We start from the raw sequence: 22,475 nt of genomic DNA, 5'->3' as shown, positions 1-22,475 counted from the left end.
CTGAAACTTTGACTTTCCCATAGGGAATAACCAAGTAAATGAAAAGTGGACCTTCGAAATGGCCCCTGTGTATAGAAGATTGAGCCCTGGTAGAATTTTGACCCGGCCATTGGTTGGCTTGTTAATTATAAATTTCAAAAGTAAAAAATAAGTCCTGATAGGTAGTTGTCTCCAGGTAAAGGTGAAAATTGGAATTTCAGGAATTTTCAGTGCAAAATGCGCCATATTTCAAAATGGCTACCCTGATTGGAGTTTGTAATGTATCTAGTGTTATATGACAATTTAGACCTTAGTTATTGAACACAATATTTTATCATTATTAAGATGATCTAATAATACTTTACAAAACTTAATCAATGTGAAGAAGCCTTGAAACGTAGATTGGGTCGAATAAACATCGTACGAGGAGGATGCATGGGTATAACTTTCCAGAAATGGAACATACTTGTAAAAAAAGATGGAAACAAACACGTTCATAACTTGCTTACCCAGTTTGAATTTTTAACAAAGAACATGTATAAAATTCTTCATATTGACTTGCTTGTTTGTTTCAGGGTTGGATGGAGCAAACAGCCTTGTTCCTTGGTTGGTATGACGCTAACGAGTACAGTTTGGGTACGGCTGGCAGTCATAACTTTAACTATATAATGCCATTAGCTGTGTTTCTCGTCGTCGTGATCATCTTTATCATCTCACTAGCAGTGATGGCACAGGCGTAAGTTCGCATCATCTGTTTATTTGAAAATAAGCGCCATTCGATTTATAAACAACATCCTAAATAGATTTTAAATACACAATTGTGTGGAATGAATGAGTTATGAAAAAAGTGTGCTAAATGAACCTTTAATAAAGAAAGAGTGACGAAAAAAGACAATCATCCATCAGAAAATCCAATCGTCTTTTTCACGTAGATTTCGTTTCGCGACAAAGTCATTTAAGTTTTACTTTCTACTTTTGAAACTTACAAGATATCATTTTGCTAGGATTCGGCCGTTATAAAACTAAAAACCTCATTTTTCCCAAAACTACATTTATCAAAACTATCTTTATAATGAAGTGTACATTATGTTATGTTGCAGGAGTGTCCAGAGTTTTAAAGAAAATATTTCGAGGTCTGGTGACGTCCTGCGGTACACTTACAACATCAAGGTGTTCTGTAGCTGGGACTACGCTGTAACGGAAGAGATATGGAGCAACATCAAACAGAAGAGCATCTACAAAGACATCGTGGTAAGTGTGAAAGTCAAGTATTGTGTGTGCGATAAAAGGTGGTCAAAAACAAGGTTTACAAGTAAACAAATAGTCTTTCGTCGAGAAAACGATCTGACAGACTACCAGCTTAATATATTGATTGTCAGAGCTTATTTTAAATGGGTTAACAAAATTTAGTGGTTTATATTAGCATCGCTGATGAAACTGTTTAAAGATGCTCCACCGCTGACAAATGGTAATATTTCACTATCAAAACAGGAGTAGACGATTTTGTTTTTTTCTTCAGTTGCAAAAGTTACTTATCTTACACCATTACCACCATTGAAAAGTTTGAGCTTCTAATTTTACATCAAGTTAAAAATATGAAAAATAATTAATTGCATCCCGAAAAAATTCCGTCGCACTATATCCTATATGAAATGGAGTACTGATTGCGCATGCACCAAAGGCAAAATAAATTATTTTATATTATTTTTTGTGTTGATTAGACATATATATACACGATAATACACCAATTATTGTTCAAATAACGAATATCATTTATGCTCTGTCGGCGGTGGAGCATCTTTAATATAAAATACAAATGAAAATACAAATTAGCCTATGTGAAATCAACGAATATCGTAACAAAGAAGAATTCAGAATACATTTCAGTTTGGATAAGGGTCTTTTTCAGAAAAATCTAACTTTTGTATTATCTGCTTTTATAACAGGCAGAACTAGCAGAAACAAAGTTTAGAAAGACCAGGGAAAATATGACCTCCAACCAGAAATGCGGCCTTTACACAAAACGGTTCTTTATCAACTTTTTGATCCTGGCAATGCTTGGAGGATCGGCATACCTTATCTACTTTGTACAGAAATACTCCACAGAGGTAAGTCAGTATGACATGTTAATTATACTACACAAAGTACTAAATGATGTTATATATATATAAATATAAACGAGGCTTTAATTAAAAGTCCTTGTTTATGGTAATTGTCGAGTCATGATAACAATCTAAATCTTTGTCACATTTTCCCGTTCGTCTAAGGCTTATCGTTTTATTTTCATCTAAAAAAAACTTTGATGATTTTCCTACTGTAAGGGAAACGGCTCAAGTCAGATATACTAACATTTTTTCAATAAATTTGTGTTTTGTATCAGATGAGGGGCTTCTATTTCAGATGTCATAGTTGCGGGGAGACTGCCATTTGCTGTTTTTTTAAGAATCGATGATAAAATTATAGTTTACGTATCCAATATCAAATTTTTATCATGAAAAACAAAGCATGCAAAGAATCATAATGGGATGTTTCATAATGGAATGTTCTACCTAAAATGTCAACGGATTACGGCAAAGAATTCTATATACATTTGTATTCGATAAGGCATAATCATAGGCATGAGATAATAAATTAATGTTCAAAGTCAAATATGTGTGAAACTACCTAAATATCTAAAAAAAAAATAGTTTATTCGTCGCTTCTGTCAACTAAGCTTTTGTCCTTTAGGAGCGATGGCTAATGTAAAACTCCTGGAAATGTTCTATATTGAAGCCTTGGTTATTCTTTGAAATATACTTACACCAATCGTTTGCATATCCATTCATATCGTCTCATTAATAATTGTACAATACAATGACGATTTCGTTTAAAGAGGACTATCATCTCGTCGGCCATTATGAGTGTAATAGATGACCCAGAGGTGAGACTACGTCACATCCGGTGATTGTGTCATGTCTTGTTGTAGATGTGCACTATTTTATTATGCGAATCGATATGTTGTCAATGTCAGGAACTGCACCATATTTTCAAAACACGAATAAGGATTCCGAGCCTTTATGTACATATATTATTGAATTCCTAATTCATTTTTGGTATTTGTCATTCCTCTAGATTTTTTTTCATGATACACATGTAACAGTTTTATTGTAGAAATATTTTCTGTATCACTCAATTGAGTTATATAAATCATGGTTTTATGTCATTAACTTCAGGATTTATAGCTTATATAACCTAACATTTCCTTCAACTTGTGATTCGTTAAAATATGTTGCCGAAATAGATTAGCAATGAATAATTATTTCGACGTTATCACCCTTTAATATCACACTGTTGCTGCTTTATTGTGGTCTTTCGGTAGATAAACTGTGATCGTGCGTTCACATCGTGCCATAAATCAGATTTATAAAAGTAGTGATCACATTGCTTATCATGTATCATGTTACCATGTAAACAAAACATTCTTTTTGTACAAACTACTTTAAAGATCCACTTCTCAGTAAGACCACTCTTTTGGGAACCAAGTGGTCACTTTAACGCCATGTCCTGCGTATTAATACTACTTCTCTATTAAGGCAGGTTTTTTTCTGTCCTTATGGGTGATCTTTACAGAAAGGTTTTGATGTACATGATAACAGTTGAAAAAAAACTGTTGTAAGGATAAGATTATATCAGGGATCATGCTTTGATATACAATGTAATATTACTTATTTGGGTTCTGAATAAAGTAATTCACTCCGTGTTTTTATAAGGAATTATCATTTCCTTAGAATCAGGAGAGTTCAAATGTGTCGTTTCGGGTCATTGCTTGTGGAACAGTGAAATCGATTTAAGAATTATTGAAATTCGTACTAAGTGACCGTATGTTGTTTCTTTATATATGTACAGTAAACACGCTTTCAACGAATCCATGGTTATACCATAGTAATTTTCATTTCCCGGTCCTAAAGGATATTGTACTAAATGACCTTAGTTGTCGATAGTCCGTAAAACTCAAATAAATTATCCTAAAAGATGTCTGTAATAAGTGTATAACAAATTATGCTTATAACGAAAGTGATTTCATTGGTCCCAGAGATTCGTTATAACCATGTTTTACTGCATTGCTTTGTTATTAGTATTTCAAATCGCAAGTTTTAGTCTTGAACATGAGAGGGTTTGCTTAATTATCATTTAACTGCACAATCTAGATATTTCATTTGTGGTATTTTCTATATTAGAATTGCAGGAACCAGAGATGAAGTTACACATGCTTAATTAGGTTAACAGATTGCACCCTTGAATACTTGTTTATTGCTATATTTCACACTGCTGAAGACACGGACGAGATCTACGACTGCTTTACATAATTTCCATTTCTACATTTGTAGACGACATCAGACGACAACTTTGTACTGCTGCTGATACAGTACCTGCCGTCCATTACTCTGGGAGCTCTCAATGGTCTTCTACCCTTAATCTTCGAGGCATTGATCAAGTTTGAGGATTACACAACCGCATTCGCCATGAAGCTGCATCTGATAAGGTAGAGTTACACGTTTCATTGCATCAAAATATGTAATATTTCTGTATTTATCAAACATACCACAATAGTACGTCAAACTTAATATACAAAAATCAATTTTCAATATAGAATACATAAATATACATGTAACTCAGAGAGCGCCATCTACTGTCACAATAAACTAATAGAAATGCTTGTCAGTTGGTGAAAGTCACAACCAATTATTTATTGATATTGATATAATAGTAATTGATTTATTATTGAAACTGCCATATCATTTGCCAAATCTTTGAGTATTATTGTTATTTTGTCCACAGAATTGTGTTCCTGAAGCTCGCCTCCTTGGCTGTGTTGCTGATCTCAATCTACAGTCTGATAACTTGCGGTACTAGGACTACCCCGTGTAATGTAGGAATACCCGATACCTGTACCGCCATTACGGTAGGTTACGTGTCTTTTTAACGTAAATACAAAATGTACATTCGTTCGAGCCATTTTTATTATTCTTGTTGATGATTATTTAGTTTTATTCACCGATTCGGTGTCGTTGAGTCTTCTCATTATTATTTCTGTAAATCTAAAGAATAAAGATTAAAGCTGACAATGCAAGTTATGTTCATAATGACGCACTTGTCAATTCCCAAGCTTGAGATAGGGGGTTGGTCAGTGAAACGTAACCAAGCAGAGCAAAGGGGAAAATGGCTGCACTTTCTTGGATACGACACTGTCATAACTGAGAGTTGTCTTAGAAACGATTTTTGAAAGATATTGTTTCATGATTTTTTAATCTTAAATGCATGCTTTTGAACAGGAATTGTCAGCTTTAAATATTATTTTCACGTGTTAAAACTGATTTTCCATCTTTTTGTTTTTCATTTGTATCATTTTATATCAATAACATCTATGTTTGTCATTGTTTCAGTGTTGGGAGACTTACGTTGGACAAACATTCTACAAACTGGCAGTAATGGATCTGCTTATACATACAGTCGTTATATTGGGAGTGGAAGGGCCAAGAATGTAAGTCATTTGTATAAGTGGAGGGGCCCAGAATGTAAGTCATTTGTATAAGTGGAGGGGCCCAGAATGTAGGTCATTTGTATAAATGGAGGGGCCCAGAATGTAAGTCATTTGTATAAGTGGAGGGGCCCCAGAATGCAAGTCATTTGTATAAATGGAGGGGCCCAGATGGTAAGTCATTTGTATAAGTGGAGGGGCCCAGAATGTAAGTCTTTTGTATTAATGGAGGGGCCCAGAATGTAAGTCATTTGTATTAATGGAGGGGCCCAGAATGTAAGTCATTTGTATTAATGGAGGGGCCCAGAATGTAAGTCATTTGTATTAATGGAGGGGCCCAGAACGTAGGTCATTTGTATAAGTGGAGGGGCCCAGAATGTAAGTCATTTGTATTAATGGAGGGGCCCAGAATGTAAGTCATTTGTATTAATGGAGGGGCCCAGAATGTAAGTCATTTGTATTAATGTAGGTCATTTGTATAAGTGGAGGGGCCCAGAATGTAAGTCATTTGTATTAATGGAGGGGCCCAGAATGTAAGTCATTTGTATTAATGGAGGGGCCCAGAATGTAAGTCATTTGTATTAATGGAGGGGCCCAGAATGTAAGTCATTTGTATTAATGGAGGGGCCCAGAACGTAGGTCATTTGTATAAGTGGAGGGGCCCAGAATGTAAGTCTTTTGTATTAATGGAGGGGCCCAGAATGTAAGTCATTTGTATAAGTGGAGGGGCCCCAGAATGTAAGTCATTTGTATAAGTGGAGGGGTCCAGAATGTAAGTCATTTGTATAAATGGAGGGGCCAAAAAATGTAAATCATTTGTATCAGTGGAGGGGCCAAGAATGTAAGTCATTTGTATAACAGAAATTGATCGTACATGTAAATTACCACGCATCGCGCTCCTTATTTGCCTTGTTTGGTTAAATATAGACTAACTTTTTTTAGATTCAAATGATATATATATATAGCAACAAATTAATGAATATAATAACTAAATGTACAAACGTCCGTCATCTTTTCAGGTTATTGACAACAAAATGTGACAGCAAATTCCTTAAGAAGATAGGTCCAGCTGTATTCGACATTCCAAAAAGTGTGTTGGCATTGGTTTATTCACAGATGTTGAACTGGTAAGAATTTATATATTTACATTATGTGTACATAATTATACAACATGTATGTTGAATGAGATTTGGAAATACAAAGTCAAAGTACATATGTAGATATCGTCCTCTGTATCTTTTGCATTTAAGTTTTGTTCCATTGGTTCATCCCCAATCATACATGGATTTATCGTTATATGTGTTTCTACTTTCAGGATAGGTCTACTGTATTGTCCAATGATCACATCGATGACTGTTATCAGTTTCTTCGTCGTCTTCTATCTGAAATACGTAAGATTGAGTGTTTTTTTCTAGTCATCATCAACGGCCTCTATCTGACTAATGGAAACAACATTATCTCGTAACGAAACAATCGACAATTCTTAATTGATTGTATCATCAACATATATAAAAAAATCGAAAGAAATTTTACACGATAATTTGTATGCATTATTGATTTAATTGTTACTTCTCTTCTCTTTCCTGTCTTAATTTGCGAAACTTCAGCACTATTTCTATGACATTGATTCATTCTAAAAGTTGGTTTGTATTTTATGCTTGATTTATATTTCAGTTATCTGCAATGAAAACCACCGGCCCTCCAGAGAAGCCGTACCGTGCCTCTCGGAATAACGGTTTCTTTATTGGTATTCTGTTACTGGCATTTTTCCTGTCAGTTTTCCCAGTCGGTTATACTATGGTCAGGTATGTACTTATATACTTATGTACCAATATACCAAAGATATGTGTTCTTTTAACGATATGTTTTTAGTAAATCTATATTAATGTGACAAATTAACTAAAATGTCTTTGAGACTTATTTCTATTTCTTTCATATTGTTGTATCAAGAATTAAAAGTATAATCTTGCTGATCAAGATAGCGATTTCCACCACTCACTTTGTTCTTCAGTATCGCTAATTTATTGCATATCAACAAGTTATATAATATTATATTGTATCGCTATTATTGTCAGCCGATGAAGTGATCTATATAAAGAAAGCTTGCAGGTAATAAAAATTTTTGATATCCTCCTTTTTTAACATTTATTTTTTACTATTTTGACCACAATAAACACTACATAATATCTAAGATATTTCAATGATGCTCATTTTACCAAGATGATCAACTCACCTTAACCATTGCTTTACATTGTGTTTATGTACCAGTATACGACCATCGACTGGGTGTGGACCGTTCCGGATCTACAGCACTTCCATGTCAAACATTATTGACGCCTCCATATCCAACCTGCCATCATGGCTGAACAACCTGGTGGGACTGATCACATCGGCGTCGGCAGTAGTGACAGTGATCGTATTTCTAATGTAAGCGTTACCATTGGGCTGTAAAACATCTTACCTGTGGTAAAAGACGACAAAATGTAGTTTATGCTTCTCAATACTTTGAGTATCCTGGATAGTTAAGGATTATAAGACTCTTTCATATGTGGATATGAAAGATATGGATATTCTACCGAGGGTCACAAAATGTTGTAAAACCCAAGGGTTGCCGAGGGTTTTACAACATTTTGTGATCCCGAGGGTAGAAAATCCCTATCCTTCATATCACGTATGAAAAAAGTCCCAACATATTCCTTTTACATTTCCGCCATTTTGAAATCGAAAAAAACGTGACTGCAAGTAATTTCGAAATATGAAAAAAAAGTATTTTAAGTAAATCAGCTAGTTGACGAATAGTTAAAATGTACCTAGAAAATAGTAATTTTGTTGACGATGTGACGTCACGAGGCATTATTGCATGGATAGCCATGCAATAAAGCCTCAGGCGATATGAGTGTATTGCACTAGACCAGGCAGTATTACACGTGTATGTACGAGAGAAAATATTTTGTTCCTTTCCAGACTGGTATGGCTTCAACAATATGTGATTAACTAATAGGTAGGCCTAGGCTGATTCAAAGTGAATAATACTTGTAATTGTGATGACAACTGTTAGTTATTTTAATTCACAATTTAATTTACTCGATCTCCTAGCGAAGGTGTAATTTCTTTCAACGATAGATATAAAAAATATTCCTTTTTTGTTTTTCAGTATTATAATATACTTCTGTTCAGCAAGAGGATCGGCGTATAATGGTGTAGTCAAAATGCTAGAAGAGCAACTTACAATGGTAAGAGATAGTATAAAAGGGAAGAAACTCTCACTCTTATTCCATCAAAATATGCCATATGATCAATGCTATGAAAAATAACTCATGGTTTTAAATTCAGTGTGATGAAAATATTATTTCTAGATACACTTTCCATGTGACGGTGTGCATTGCATTAATTTAGTATAAAAGAACATCGCTTTTTAGACCGAAATAATAATCTCTACTTCTCAATTTGCATACTGATTTTATATCTGCAGGAGAGCCGAGACAAGCAGTTCCTAATGGCAAGGGTCTACGAACTGACAGGAGAGAAGCCTGCAGCTCGGAAAAAGGACACAGTGTCTACTGTTAATGAGAAGAAGTCCAAATCCAAGAAGGCAGAGACAGAGGTAGATCAGACTCCTGGTCCAAGTCCGCGTTTGCTTTATGGCGATGGTCCCGTGGTTTCTGATGATCCTGTCCCCGTTATGCCGGAGGAAAAAGATCCATTTCATGTATAAAAACAATATAGTAATCCTCAAAACCAAGAAATTATCTTTTCCTGATATCATCCTAAGAAGTAGCTTTAATTAACAATTAGTTGTTTTCGTTGTTCACTCTTCCGTGTAACTGAACATTCAGTTTATTGAGGCATGTTAATGGAATGTTTTATTTAATTTTTCCTCTACTGTAAACGAGTTTCTTTATAAACATTCCATCAACACAGCCATGCATGCTTCTTCGTTCATACTCCCATTTATTTTACAAAACGGATCATCGGAATACCTCCCTTATTTTCTACTAACTGCATGTTGACTTCTGAAAACGTACTTATTTTAGCGAGATCAACTGGGTCTTTTCCCTATACAAGAGTTCTGCGTCTATTGTTTGCGTCATTGTTTTTAGAGAAGGGCATTCCTTTCTCACATAAAAAAATGACGTAATAAACACTACCTGTTTCAAGGGATATGTTCCTTATAACAAAAGCATTCTATATCGACGCTTTAAAATCATGGCTCCACATAAATCAATAATGTTTATTGTTATGTCTTTAGTGTATTTGAAATCAAACGTTCCCTGAAATAAATACGTTTACAGAAGGTTGTTAACTATTTCGGTTGCTAAGCGATTGCTGTTGGAGTCTTTGTCTCGTAACACACAGTTACCTAAGTTTTCAAGACAAATAATTCATAATGTACTAATGATGCTTATTTTAACATTTTATGTAAATTTATATACATATCCTTGCATTACATTCCTTGATAAATAATTTTCGGTATATCAGCATCCTTGGTCTGGTTTGCATTATCATTTATGATCCCACGGTATTTTACTTTGTTAAATAGAATTTGCTAATACGTTGCTGATTTTGATTTCCTGTGATATAGTTACGTTTGTATTACTTGCAGGACTTTTAGTTTTTAAACGTGAGTGTCCATACAACAAATTTTGATTCTAAATTGCTGGACGTTTATTGTAGAGCCTGCTTATTTGTATTTCTTCGTGGAAATTTTCACAACCATTTTAATCAGTAAAATGTAAATTACAGTTATGCATAGTCTAAGTTTATATTGTAATACTTTTTCAGTTATTGAGTATATACTGCGAAATTTCAGGATTAATGATAAATGTTTTTTTAACATGGAAGGATTTCTTTTTTTCATGATACTATGTTAATATATATGGAGTTTAAAAAATTCAAAATTATAATTTAGAAATATGTATATAGATCTAAATAAAAAATGTATTTTGATAGAATTAATAACTTCATCTGCAGATGTCTTACTGATTTGTTCAGAAATGCTTGGCTGACTTTTGTATGCAAGAGCTGAATTTGATATATTGCACTTGCTTAATTCATGACACCTTAACTTTATATATTGGTGTATTGCCTTTATTTATATATGTGGGCTATGAGAAACTTATTCATGTAGGTGCCTTATCCGAGAAATGCCTGCAAATGTTCATCGTATTTTATCTAAGTATTTCAATTGTATTAATTCTTGTAAAGAACCGGTATTATTTTTGCTCTCGCTGTTGAATTATATTCAATTTTCTATTATTTAACAAGTACGCTTAAAGATGTTCCACCGCCGACGGTACATAAATGATACTCATCATTTGAAATATATTTGGTTTTTAATTGTGTATATATATATCTAATTAACACAAAGAAAAATTATATGAAATAATTAATTTTGCCTTTGGTGCATGCGCAATCAGTACTTCATTCCATATAGGACATAGTGCCAAGGAATTTTTTCGTGATTCAATTAATTATTTCTAATATTTTTATTTTGAAATAAAATTAGAAGTCCATATTTTTCAATGGTGGTAATGGTGTAAAGTAAGTTGCTTTTGTAACTGAAGAAAAATACAAAATCGCCTGCTCCTGCATTTGATAAAGAAAAAAATACCGTTTGTCAGGGGTGGAGCAATCTTTAACTGATAATGCGGATTTTTTTCTACTACATCAACCAGTATATGGTAATATTATAAGCTCTACAATTTAAGCATTATTTGTGTTAACGTTATAACGTTATGAGTTGACATTTCAATATTTATCGTTTAGTGTTATAAATATTCCATATTTTATTATTTGCAAGTATGCCTACTTTCGATATAGTAAAATTAAAAAAAATTAAAAAGATAAATAAAAACTAACACACACGCACATTTTGCACCTACAGCATCCTTTACATTTTGTACATTTTTTCAAGTATGAATGTCGTATTTTTAATCCTATACGCATATACTCGTTATTGTCTGCACTTTATAATAGGCACACTTTCAAAAGCTTAATAATCACAAGTAGTACACGTTTGATGCACGTGCATTGCTTAATTATGCTTAATACAATAAATCCACTTGTTCATTGCTGAATTCACAGAGCACGTGTTACATGTTTCAGGCACCACCTCAGTACCGGAGTCCTTCTCCTAACGATTCCAGACCGGTCACACCAAAGATAGTCGTCAACAACACAGATTGGGACGAGACACCCCGAATCAACACGGGCACAACACCTGCCACACAACCAGCTAAACCTCTGGAGTTTTAAAACTTCACGTGCACAACTATTGATAACATTATATATATCTGATAGTCCCAGAAACTTAACTTCATCTTGTACCATGTTTTCCTATATATCAATATCAAACAGAAAGATATATAAGCGCCTGAAATTACTATGAACATGGACATGTTCGCATGTGGAATGATTGCTACAGTATGTGGAAATTATAATGAAATGCGCGAAAATGTCCACACCGCAAATAAGTTATCTTTCACAGTCATTAAAGGATTTTTTGTCAAATGATGCTTTATTTTGTTGGCTTAATACTCATTGTTACTGTCATATATATCCCAATATGTCACGTTATAGATTATGTTACTGTCTCGTGGAGATCTGAGCTGTCTTGCGACTTTACCTTTGTAGTCTGTTCTTTGTGTTAAGTTCAGTATTAATGTATTGTATACAAAGTGTTACAAAAAGATGTTTACAAGTGCATAGTTGTGTATATTGAAATAACAAACATTGAAATGTAAAGCTTGTACGATTCACAATGATTTAGATTTAATATGCTTTATATAAAATACTGATAAGTATATTCTGTGTATGTCTTAGGAGGACGATATCGTTTGATTTCAGTTTCTAGTGATACTGTGACACATGCTCATTATTCGGATAATCTTAATAATGTGCGCTTATATTATGCAACGGACATATTGAAATTTTAAACATAATTTATATACACATGTAAATGAATATCATCTGATAAGTTCTGACTTAGGATTTTATTATGAATATCCATTTTCAGTTTTTATATCATAAAAATGGTGTTTACTTTTATGGAGAATTGCTTCCCAAGTCGATTTCCTTCCACGAATGTCGTCCATTTATAAAACCTGATAGGAATATTTGTTTATTGGTGGAAGTCACTCGGTAATAGAATCATATTCTGTAGTAGATCATTTTTATTTATTATAATTTTGTATCAAAATGCTCAACCTTCAAGCAGCTTTAATCTGATTCTCGTGTGTTTTACAGAGAATCGATGAAGGAATGCTTTCTTCGCTTAAAATCAGAATTGTCAGCGTTTTTATTTGAAGGATAACTTACAACATCCTTGCAATCAAATAATTCGTTATTTGCTTAGTACATCATGACATGTGTATTTGAAATTCAGTTCTCTTCATTTTTTTTCAAGTTTGCTCGAGTCAGAGATTTCTTAAACTACCAAGAAAAATTGTTTTATAATAATGTACCAGCAATTATTTCAAACAGTATTTTTTACTTTCATAAACATTTCTATATAACTTTGGTGTATAAAATCCGAGTTTTCACTTCAAGTGTTTGTCTGCCAAATAGTAAAGCCACCAATAGTCAGATTATATTTTCATAGAAGTGTGACTTTGATAAGCATATCACTAGGCAAATGACGTATACATACTGTAATAATTCACGTCTTTCAAAAGACACATTGATATGTAAACTGTGATATTTGAGAAAAAAAATAATTTTGTAATGACTTGTCATGCATTCTGTGATGAATAATGTTTGTTGTTAATGTCTGTTTTTGTATATTGACTTGTATGATGTTCCGTCCAATGCATTATGTGCTGTTTTTGCTACCCCCATTTCAATTTCTGGTACCTCATATTTCTCGTTTTTAACAGATATGGGTGTCGAGAATGTATATACATAATCAAATGTCGGCTCTGTGGTAGTGTTTCTGCTGTTGAATTCAAAAGTATTTAAATTTACGTATACAATCAATATATTTTTATGTATAGAGTGACTGACTTTATTACTATATGTGATAATGATCACGAGCTGGACTCGTGTTTCTGTGTGTACTACACAGATGTATAACCAATTAATGGTGAAATGTTCCGTCCAATACATTGTATGTGATTTATGAGAAAAATATTTCAGATTCTTTTTGTCAAGGAAATTATCATAAAATATTTTGAATAAAGCTTTTCATTGTTTTATCTTTTTCTGTGTTTGATTTGACTGTAATCTTAACTAAAGAAGATTCTTCCATTGTCATAATTTTTGAAATACCGGTGGATCATATATATTGGATATTACATGAGTGATTATTTCATATGAGATTTTATGAAACGAGTCTAAGAAGTTTTTATTTTTACGAGCCTTGGCGAGCAAAAATTAAAACTTCGAGGCGAGTTTCATAAAAGGTAGTTCCTGTCCTGCTTACAAGTATAAGTGTAGTAAGTAGGACGTCCATTATGGTGTGATGTCCTTTTCGTTATTGTGACAATATGCTTCAGTCAGATAGCACTAAAACTTTGCAAAAAATCCGCTGTTGCAGGGAGACATCGAACATAAAGCATACATCACCATTATGTCACAATTTACGACTAACAACGCAAACCAGTCGTCCCCATTCCCTATTGAGTCAATGAGCAGAAACAATCAATTTCATATTAATAGTTTTTCGTGTCTCTGCAGGGGGACAGGTAGAACGCTCAACACAAGGTCAAAAGTTAGGCAATCTAGTCAAAATAATTTAAATTAGGCTTTGCTGAGGTGACCTGAACTGGGAGTTGTTACATCTTAGGTTGAAGCGTATCGTAGAACATTGTAGTGGAGCGGAAATGCAAGTCTAATTTCAATTAGATTGACAGTAAGGCGCTGTCAAGGGGGACGTTAAAAAATGACAATGATGTGACTCAATAAGGGGACATAACTCAAAGCCTTCTTCACAGGAACAATCGCTCCTAAAGGTCAATGACAAAGGTAAGGCGACATCAATGGAGACTTTAGGAACAAGAAAACCAGTTAGACCAATACAGAAAGGATACCAAATAGTCGCCTTATTCAATCATATGTAACGGATGCAACATGTGAAATTGATTTTGTATGACTAAGATTAAAGAAATTAAAGAATGTGTCTTCTGTATTTTTGATTGGTCATGATGACCACGTTTCTTCTGAAAGATCTTTGAGAAACTCGGTGCTTGTTATTTCTGTTATTTCTAATAAAGAGTTTTGTTGTTTTCCTTTTGACCCCCTTGCAATGCCATATTTGAACTTCCACGTAAGATTGAGTCTTTTTTGTGGTCGGTTCACCATGGAAGCTCGAACTTTATCGTTTTATGCATAGAAACGAAACTTATAAAATGACTTCAGTTACAAGATATTGTGAGACGAATCTTCCTACTGAAGACAGCTTGTATAATGACAATAATGTATCGCTTGCATTCAAGAGACAGACAGTAACTACAGTAAATTACCAAAAACAAATTACAACACTTTTTTTCACAAATCACACTCATCAGGTAAATGAGCGGAGTGGGTGTTCTTTTGTTAAAAGAAGCATATTTAAATGACCAGAACGAAAGAACAAAAAAACGTTAGCATGACAGGGTGCGCACCATAAAGACGGACCTGACTTAGTTATGGATTTTTGCATGTGCCCGAGATTCTGAATTAATTGTCAAGGTTGCCCATTCTGATGACCTACATGTATATATTACCAACTTTTTTCTTCTCTATCAAAGATTATATTTCCATTTACAATTAGTTATATCAAATGTATTTCTATTCAATTTTCCATAGCAATGGCAAATGATATGAGATTCCATTTTTTTCCCCAAATAGGTGTGAATAATTAACAAGTTAAACATAGTCTCCATGCGTTGGGTGCGTTCGACTGGTATTTCATGTACCTATACACGTTAATCGAACGGTCCGTGATTGCCTCAGCTTCCGTTTAACGGTTGAGTTCCTAATGCTATCAACTAAATGTCCAAACTTATTGGTTACATCTTCCTGGTTATGCATTTTCTATGGTGGCTGATTACGGCCATGTCGTGTTGTTGTGTTGTCGCCTTGTCGTGTTGTCGAGTTGTCGCGGTCTCAAACTGCGACAACCCGAGATTTAACAGTTAAAATGTCGACTAGTCGCGTTTTCGAACCGCGACAAGTCGACAACACGACAAGACGACAAGTCGACATTTCAAACACGCTAATTAGCGCGTACAGAATCTCGTGTTGTCGCGGTAAAATGTCGACTTGTCGTGTTGTCGAGTTGTCGACTTGTCGTGTTGTCGCCTTGTCGTGTTGTCGAGTTGTCGACTTGTCGCCTTCCTGTACACATGCGCAAACAATGGATAACACTCGCCATATTGGATTGCTAATGAAAATAATTGTGTGCATGTGTTTCTATGGTGGCATATTTCTGCCATCGATTTGCCGACTTACGACTTAATTATGTCGACATCGTTAAGGCATTAAGTCGACATCATATCGGAATATGTCGACATAAACAGAAGAATATAACGACTTACCACATGTACATGCCCACATAATGAATCCAACATATTTATGTAGACAGTCGGTAACTCGGCGATTAATGTGTTTATGCTCGGGTGTGACACCGACTTGTCAGTTATTGATGTCGACATCTAAACTAAAAGATGTCGACATCTGGTCTTGAAAGTGGAAATCAAAGGCCACCCTTTCATAGAGCACTGTGTATATGCAGCAAAAGCCATACAGCAGAGATCGACGTTGATTTTGTTAATTCAAGTTTTTATTCATTTGATTTCAAAAAAAAAAAAAAAAAAAAAAAATGTGATCCTGCACATCCCGGCCATGAAACTGTAGCCTGCGTGTACGTACACATGTAGCTGTTAGCCCGAGCTAAGGAAGTGTACAACGAATTATTAATATATATAACCGTGCTGTGTGTGTGTGTGTGTGTGTTTTGTTGATTGGCATTCGTACCAAGTCCATGTAGTACATACCGTACTATACTATATTAAAAGAATGAATGAAAATAAAAATAAAAAAAAATAAAATAAAAAAAAAAGATTTTTTTATGTTGTATTTTCTTGTGAATCCCGAAAAAAACAGTTAGTATTAAAAAAGGTCACAGTTCACGTTTCATTTAAAAGCCATAAAGGTCACAGTACAGGTACACAATACACGTTGGGAAACCAGCTTTACTTGTTAGCTTGGATCGGAGCCCTGAATCGAGATGATAAGTCACATACATAAATAAATATCGCGCAAGGATGACACGCAAATTCGTGAAGCGTTCCATATAAACATATACTCTTCAGTTATGAAGAAAATAAATGTTATGAGAAAATTGAAATTTATATTAAGAAGAGATGCTCTCTTGAGAATTTACTTAACGTTTATTTTACCAATCTTAGAGTATGCTTGTGAATTGTGGGATGGTTGTACTATTTTAGAAGCTGAAAAGTTAGAAAAAGCTCAACGCGAAGCTGCAAGAATTGTCACGGGTCTTCCATCTTATGCAAGTGTTCATGCCTTACAATTTGAAACTGGTTTAGAAACTTTATCGGATAGAAGAAAGAGAAGAAAACTTCAACTTTTGTATAAGATGCATAACAATCAAACTCCAGAATATCTTTCTTCCCTACTTCCTTCTACTGTTCAAGATAATGTTAGATATCCATTGAGAAATGTAAATAATTATAGAATCCCATATTATAGATTATCATCAACTTCATCTTCATTTTTACCGTCAACACTTCGTTGTTGGAACTCCCTAGACAATTCTGTCAGATCGTCAGCTTCAATTACCATTTTCAAAAATTATCTAAAACCTCTTAACCATATCTCTCCTCCTCCCTTCTTTGGTATCGGCGACCGCAAAATTAATATTATTCATACTAAGCTCAGGCACCAGTGTAGTTCCTTAAATTATGATTTATTTCGAGTGAACCTTGCAGAAACTCCGAGCTGTTTGTGTGGACATTTATGTGAGAATGCTTATCATTTTTTCTTTGAATGTGTCCTTTTTGATATAGAAAGAAACATTTTAGTTCAGAAATTAAATAATTTAAATTTGAATATTCCCTTAGATCTTGACTTACTGCTACTTGGTAGTCAAGAACTATCTTCAAATACCAATTCGGAACTATTCATATGTGTTCAAAATTTTATAAAGGGCAGCAAAAGGTTTTGAGAAATCAATATCGTTACACAGTATATGCTTTATTGAATATGTACTATTGTTGCTTGTATTATTTTGCACAATATATATATTTACTTTTTGCCCATCCATAATAAAAATGTTATGCTCTCTCTCTCTCTCTCTCTCTCTCTCTCTCTCTCTCTCTCTCTCTCTCTCTCTCTCTCTCTCTCTCTCTCTCTCTCTCTCTCTCTCTCTCTCTCTAAAAATATATTCATATATTTATTCATTATCTAACTTTATATGTATTTAAAGCAATTGTAATTATTTATATGTCAATGTTGTTGGGAAAGGGCTTTTATAAGTTGTAATAACTTGTGTCCGATCCTTTTGTAAATTTGTTTGCAATAAAATACGTTTAAACTAAACTAAACTACATAAATATTTACATCCCTCGATCAGAGATTTAAATGTAAATCTCTGCCTCGATACACTTATATAAAGTCACAACGAATTTTTGTTACGGTCTTAATGGTCAGATTCAAACTTTGGGCTAAAAATCCTCCAGGGACGCGGTTTTAAACTCCCAACTTGCGATACATCTGCATCTATTTTTCGTAGTAAAAACATGCGTTCTTTGTAGTCAAACGTAGTAAAAAAAGTCAGGTGCTTATACCTCATTCATGCCATTGGCCGGAATATGCAATTGTATTATGGGTAACTAGTGATCACGTGATTTTGTGCTTACTTCCAAATATGGTGATAGTTTGCTTGCCATTTCTTCAGAGAAATTGATTTATTTGAAAATATTTAGACTCCAAAATATTATTAATATTGCATGCTTATCATTTGACTTGCACATATGCACTGTTTTACTATAAATAATGAACTGAAATGAGTTGTAAAACTGCCATTTTCACGTTTTTTAAATAAATGATATAATACGAATTGACCAATTCAATAGGTCTAACCGTCTTATCTAAAATCAGCGAAGATCGGCTACTCCCGGCTAAATTCGTAGAATTCTAAATTTATATTTATACATATTATTACCTCTCGCTTTAGGGCTCAGAACATATACATATAACACAGAGAAAATAAGGCCAAAGTATGTATAAATACCAGGTCAGAGAAATCACTCTATTTGGAAGTAAACACACACTCATGTGATCACTAGTTACCCACTAATACAATTCCATATTTATTTCGGCCAATGGCATGAATGAGGTATAATCACGTGACTTGTTTTACTACGTTTTACTACAAAGAACATGTGTTTTGTACAATTATGGGGAAAATCCTCCGCGGATCGTGGTTTCATTTCCACCATTTGAAATTGTTAGCAATACTATCATATCATAGTTTATTTTCCATATTATTTCCAAACAAATAGTTATAAGCTTCCGCATAGCCCACTTAGCTTTTTGGGAATCTAATACATATGTACACATATACTAAGAAACACGGGCTTATGTGCTTACATGGCAGGTCTCAAGGCCCACTACCAATATTGTGAATTTCATGGCCCTGGGGTCTCGGAATTTTCCCCAGGGGATAGGGTCTTTACCATAGTTTATATAGGAGACATATTTATTTGTTTGTTTAAAAGCAAAACATTATTCATAACTGTGCATATCGGAATTCAGGTGACTGTTAGACATTCTCAACTCTCATCCATTTGTAAAAAATTCAAATTCTAACAAACTTCTTCTCCACAACACGGTTTTTTCTCATTTTACAGCAAGTACAAAAACAACAACAATCAAATTACAATCATGAATATTTTGTATTGATATTATTTTTATTTTTTTTTTTGCAAATTTTCAGCAAAACAAACATGTTTCAAATTAAATTAATACACATATTTGATTAATATATTTGATCTGCATTCATTATTGAATTTAAAAAAAAAAATTAAAAAAACTTTATAACATAGCAAAGGTACATGGTTTGTCATTTTAATCAAGGGAGATAAATCCGATTTGAAGGATTTTCCACAAAGTGGAAAAGTTAAAGCCGCATAATCCGTATCTTTCAGGGTCCGTAAATCAACAAAAGAAAATTAGGGTACATATATTATAAAAAGTTATCAACTTTCCCCTAATTACACACCCAAAAAGTCCCGAGTTCAAAAGAAATTAATGATTAAAAATTCGATATCCAGAGTGTTTGAATAATTCACTTTCCATGCATTATTCAACCAAAATTTAGACTGGTACATTTCCTGGTCAACATCAATTATAATTTCAACACAAATTTATTAGATGATGTTTCAAGTAATTGTCGAGTATATATACATGAACTTTGACATCTGCCATGGCACAACATGTAATCTTCAATTTATCAATGTTTCACAATCAAAGTCTACTCTAAGCCTTCTGTTTCAAATGGTGGAAATGAAAGCACGATCCGCGGGGGGGTTTCCCAATAATGGCACAAAACATGCGTTCTTTGGAGTCAAACGTAGTAAAACAAGTCACGTGATTATACCTCATTCATGCCATTGGCCGAAATAAATATGGAATTGTATTAGTGGGTAACTAGTGGTCACATGAGTGTGTGTTTACTTCCAAATAGAGTGATTTCTCTGACCTGGTATTTATACATAATTAGGCCTTTTGAAGAAGATCTTATTTTCTCTGTGTTATATGTACATGTATATGTTCTGAAACCTAAAGCAGGTAATAATATATATAAATATAAATTTAGAATTCTACGAATTTAGCCGGGAGTAGCCGATCTTCGCTGATCCTAGATTAGACGGTTAGACCTATTGAATTGGTCAATTCGCATTATATCATTTATTTACAAAACGTGAAAATGACAGTTTTATAACTCATTTCAGATCATTATTTATAGTAAAATAATACATATGTGCAAGTCAAAATGATATGCATGCAATATTAATAACATTTTGGAGTCTAAATATTTTCAAATAAATCAATTTCTCCGAAGAAATGGCAAGCAAACTATCACCATATTTGGAAGTAAACACACAATCACGTGATCACTAGTTACCCATAATACAATTGTATATTCCGGCCAATGGCATGAATGAGGTATAAGCACGTGACTTTTTTACTACGTTTTTACTACAAAAAATAGATGCAGATATATCCCGAGTTTGGAGCTAAAACCGCGTCCCGCGGGATGATTTTTAGCCCAAAGGTTGAATCTGGCCATTAAGACCGTAACAAAAATTCGTTGTGCCTTTATATAAGTGTATGGAGGGATGTAAATATTTATGTATATATATGGACAGGGCAAGCTAACAAGTAAAGCTGGTTTCCAAATGGGTATTGCGTATCTGTACTGTGACCTTTTTGACTTTTAAATTACGTAACTGGTATTTTTCGTGATTAAAAAAAATGAAATCTTAAAAAAATAATTGTAATATAGTATAGTACGGTACATATTTATGTACCACATGGACTTAGTACGAATGCTAATCCACAAAGCACACACACAGCTTTTAAACGAATTTTCAACCCACGGTTATATATATTAATAAATGATTATGGCCAAGAGGATGGAAATTCGTTGTACAAAGCAGAGTCCTTTTGCACTCTAACTTCCTCAGCTCGGACTAACAGCTACAATGTGTACGTACACGCAGGCTACAGCTGCATGGCCGGGATATGCAGGATCACAATTTTTAATTGTGTAATCAAATATATAAAAACTTTTCTGAATTAACAAAATCAACGTCGAACTCTGCTGTATGGCTTTTGCTGCATATACACAGTGCCCTATGAAAGGATGGCCTTTGAATTCCACTTTCAAGACCAGATGTCGACATCTTTTAGTTTAGATGTCGACATCAATAACTGACAAGTCGGTGTCACACCCGAGCATAAACATGATTAATCGCCGAGTTACCGACTTTCTACATAATTATCTTGGAATCATTATGTGGGCAGGTTCATGTGGTAAGTCGACATATTCTTCTGTTTATGTCGACATCTTCCGATATGATGTCGACTTAATGCCTTAATTATGTCGACATCATTAAGTCGTAAGTCGGCAACTCGATGGCAGAAATATGCCACCAATATGGTCTATGGTACAAGCACTGACTTCAGTTTTCTATATTCAAAGATAGTGGCTATTTCATATGATTTGCGCATGAGTAACAGGAAGGCGACAAGTCGACAACTCGACAACACGACAAGTCGACAACACGACAACTCGACAACACGACAAGTCGACATTTTACCGCGACAACACGATATTCTGTACGCGCTAATTAGCGTGTTTGAAATGTCGACTTGTCGTCTTGTCGTCTTGTCGTGTTGTCGACTTGTCGCGGTTCGAAAACGCGACAAGTCGACATTTTAACTGTTAAATCTCGGGTTGTCGCAGTTTGAGACCGCGACAACTCGACAAGGCGACAACACGACAAGGCGACAACACAACAACACGAGATGGCCGTAATCAGTCACCATACCTAACAATCTTACTATAATCGCTAGTATTAAACCGGCTAAAAACAATATGACTTACTTTATCGATTTCCAAAACTAGATTTAGGATATTATCGCGTTTTTTGTTTGTTTTGTTTTTTGTTTTATGTGGGCAGCACTTAGTGGTTAGATTTAGGATATTATCGCGTTTTTTTTTTATTATTTCGTTGTTGACGGCACTTCGTGGCTTTATTTTTGGTATTTACCACACGGGTTATAACTTTTGTAATATTTTGGAGGAGATTGATTCAACCCACAACCATATATACTTTATATAATTTTTTTATATAGTGACGTGCGAGCGCCGAATACGCGAGATTATGGTGTGTGTGTGTGTGTGGGGGGGGGGGGGGGGGGGGGGGAGGGGTGGGGGAGGGGGGGAATATTACGATTTAGAATGACT

General features: G+C 34.2%; 1 protein-coding gene across 6 annotated transcripts in view; it reads left to right on the top strand.

Moving 5' to 3' along the window:
- LOC138323805 (transmembrane channel-like protein 7) overlaps positions 1 to 13,686 on the top strand; it is a 36,506-nt gene extending 22,820 nt beyond the window's left edge. For 4 of the 6 annotated variants that reach the window (XM_069268652.1, XM_069268656.1, XM_069268653.1 and 1 more), the window contains 13 exons: positions 555 to 715; positions 1,080 to 1,230; positions 1,926 to 2,087; positions 4,347 to 4,501; positions 4,798 to 4,921; positions 5,403 to 5,500; positions 6,517 to 6,624; positions 6,813 to 6,888; positions 7,172 to 7,302; positions 7,766 to 7,924; positions 8,652 to 8,730; positions 8,970 to 9,206; positions 11,603 to 13,686. In XM_069268652.1, the coding sequence (XP_069124753.1) occupies positions 555 to 715; positions 1,080 to 1,230; positions 1,926 to 2,087; positions 4,347 to 4,501; positions 4,798 to 4,921; positions 5,403 to 5,500; positions 6,517 to 6,624; positions 6,813 to 6,888; positions 7,172 to 7,302; positions 7,766 to 7,924; positions 8,652 to 8,730; positions 8,970 to 9,206; positions 11,603 to 11,752 (1,791 nt within the window). In that variant the 3' untranslated portion in view covers positions 11,753 to 13,686. Of the gene's footprint in view, positions 1 to 554; positions 716 to 1,079; positions 1,231 to 1,925; positions 2,088 to 4,346; positions 4,502 to 4,797; positions 4,922 to 5,402; positions 5,501 to 6,516; positions 6,625 to 6,812; positions 6,889 to 7,171; positions 7,303 to 7,765; positions 7,925 to 8,651; positions 8,731 to 8,969; positions 9,207 to 10,100; positions 10,119 to 11,602 lie in introns of all 6 variants that reach the window. The other 2 variants (XM_069268657.1, XM_069268654.1) reach the window with 2 other exon arrangements.
- The last annotated feature ends 8,789 nt before the right edge of the window (positions 13,687 to 22,475 follow it).

Source organism: Argopecten irradians, chromosome 5 (assembly GCF_041381155.1).
Source record: "Argopecten irradians isolate NY chromosome 5, Ai_NY, whole genome shotgun sequence".
NCBI classification, from domain to species: domain Eukaryota; kingdom Metazoa; phylum Mollusca; class Bivalvia; order Pectinida; family Pectinidae; genus Argopecten; species Argopecten irradians.
Note: the sequence above shows the minus strand (reverse complement) of the source record. Positions and strands in the feature narration are given on the sequence as shown.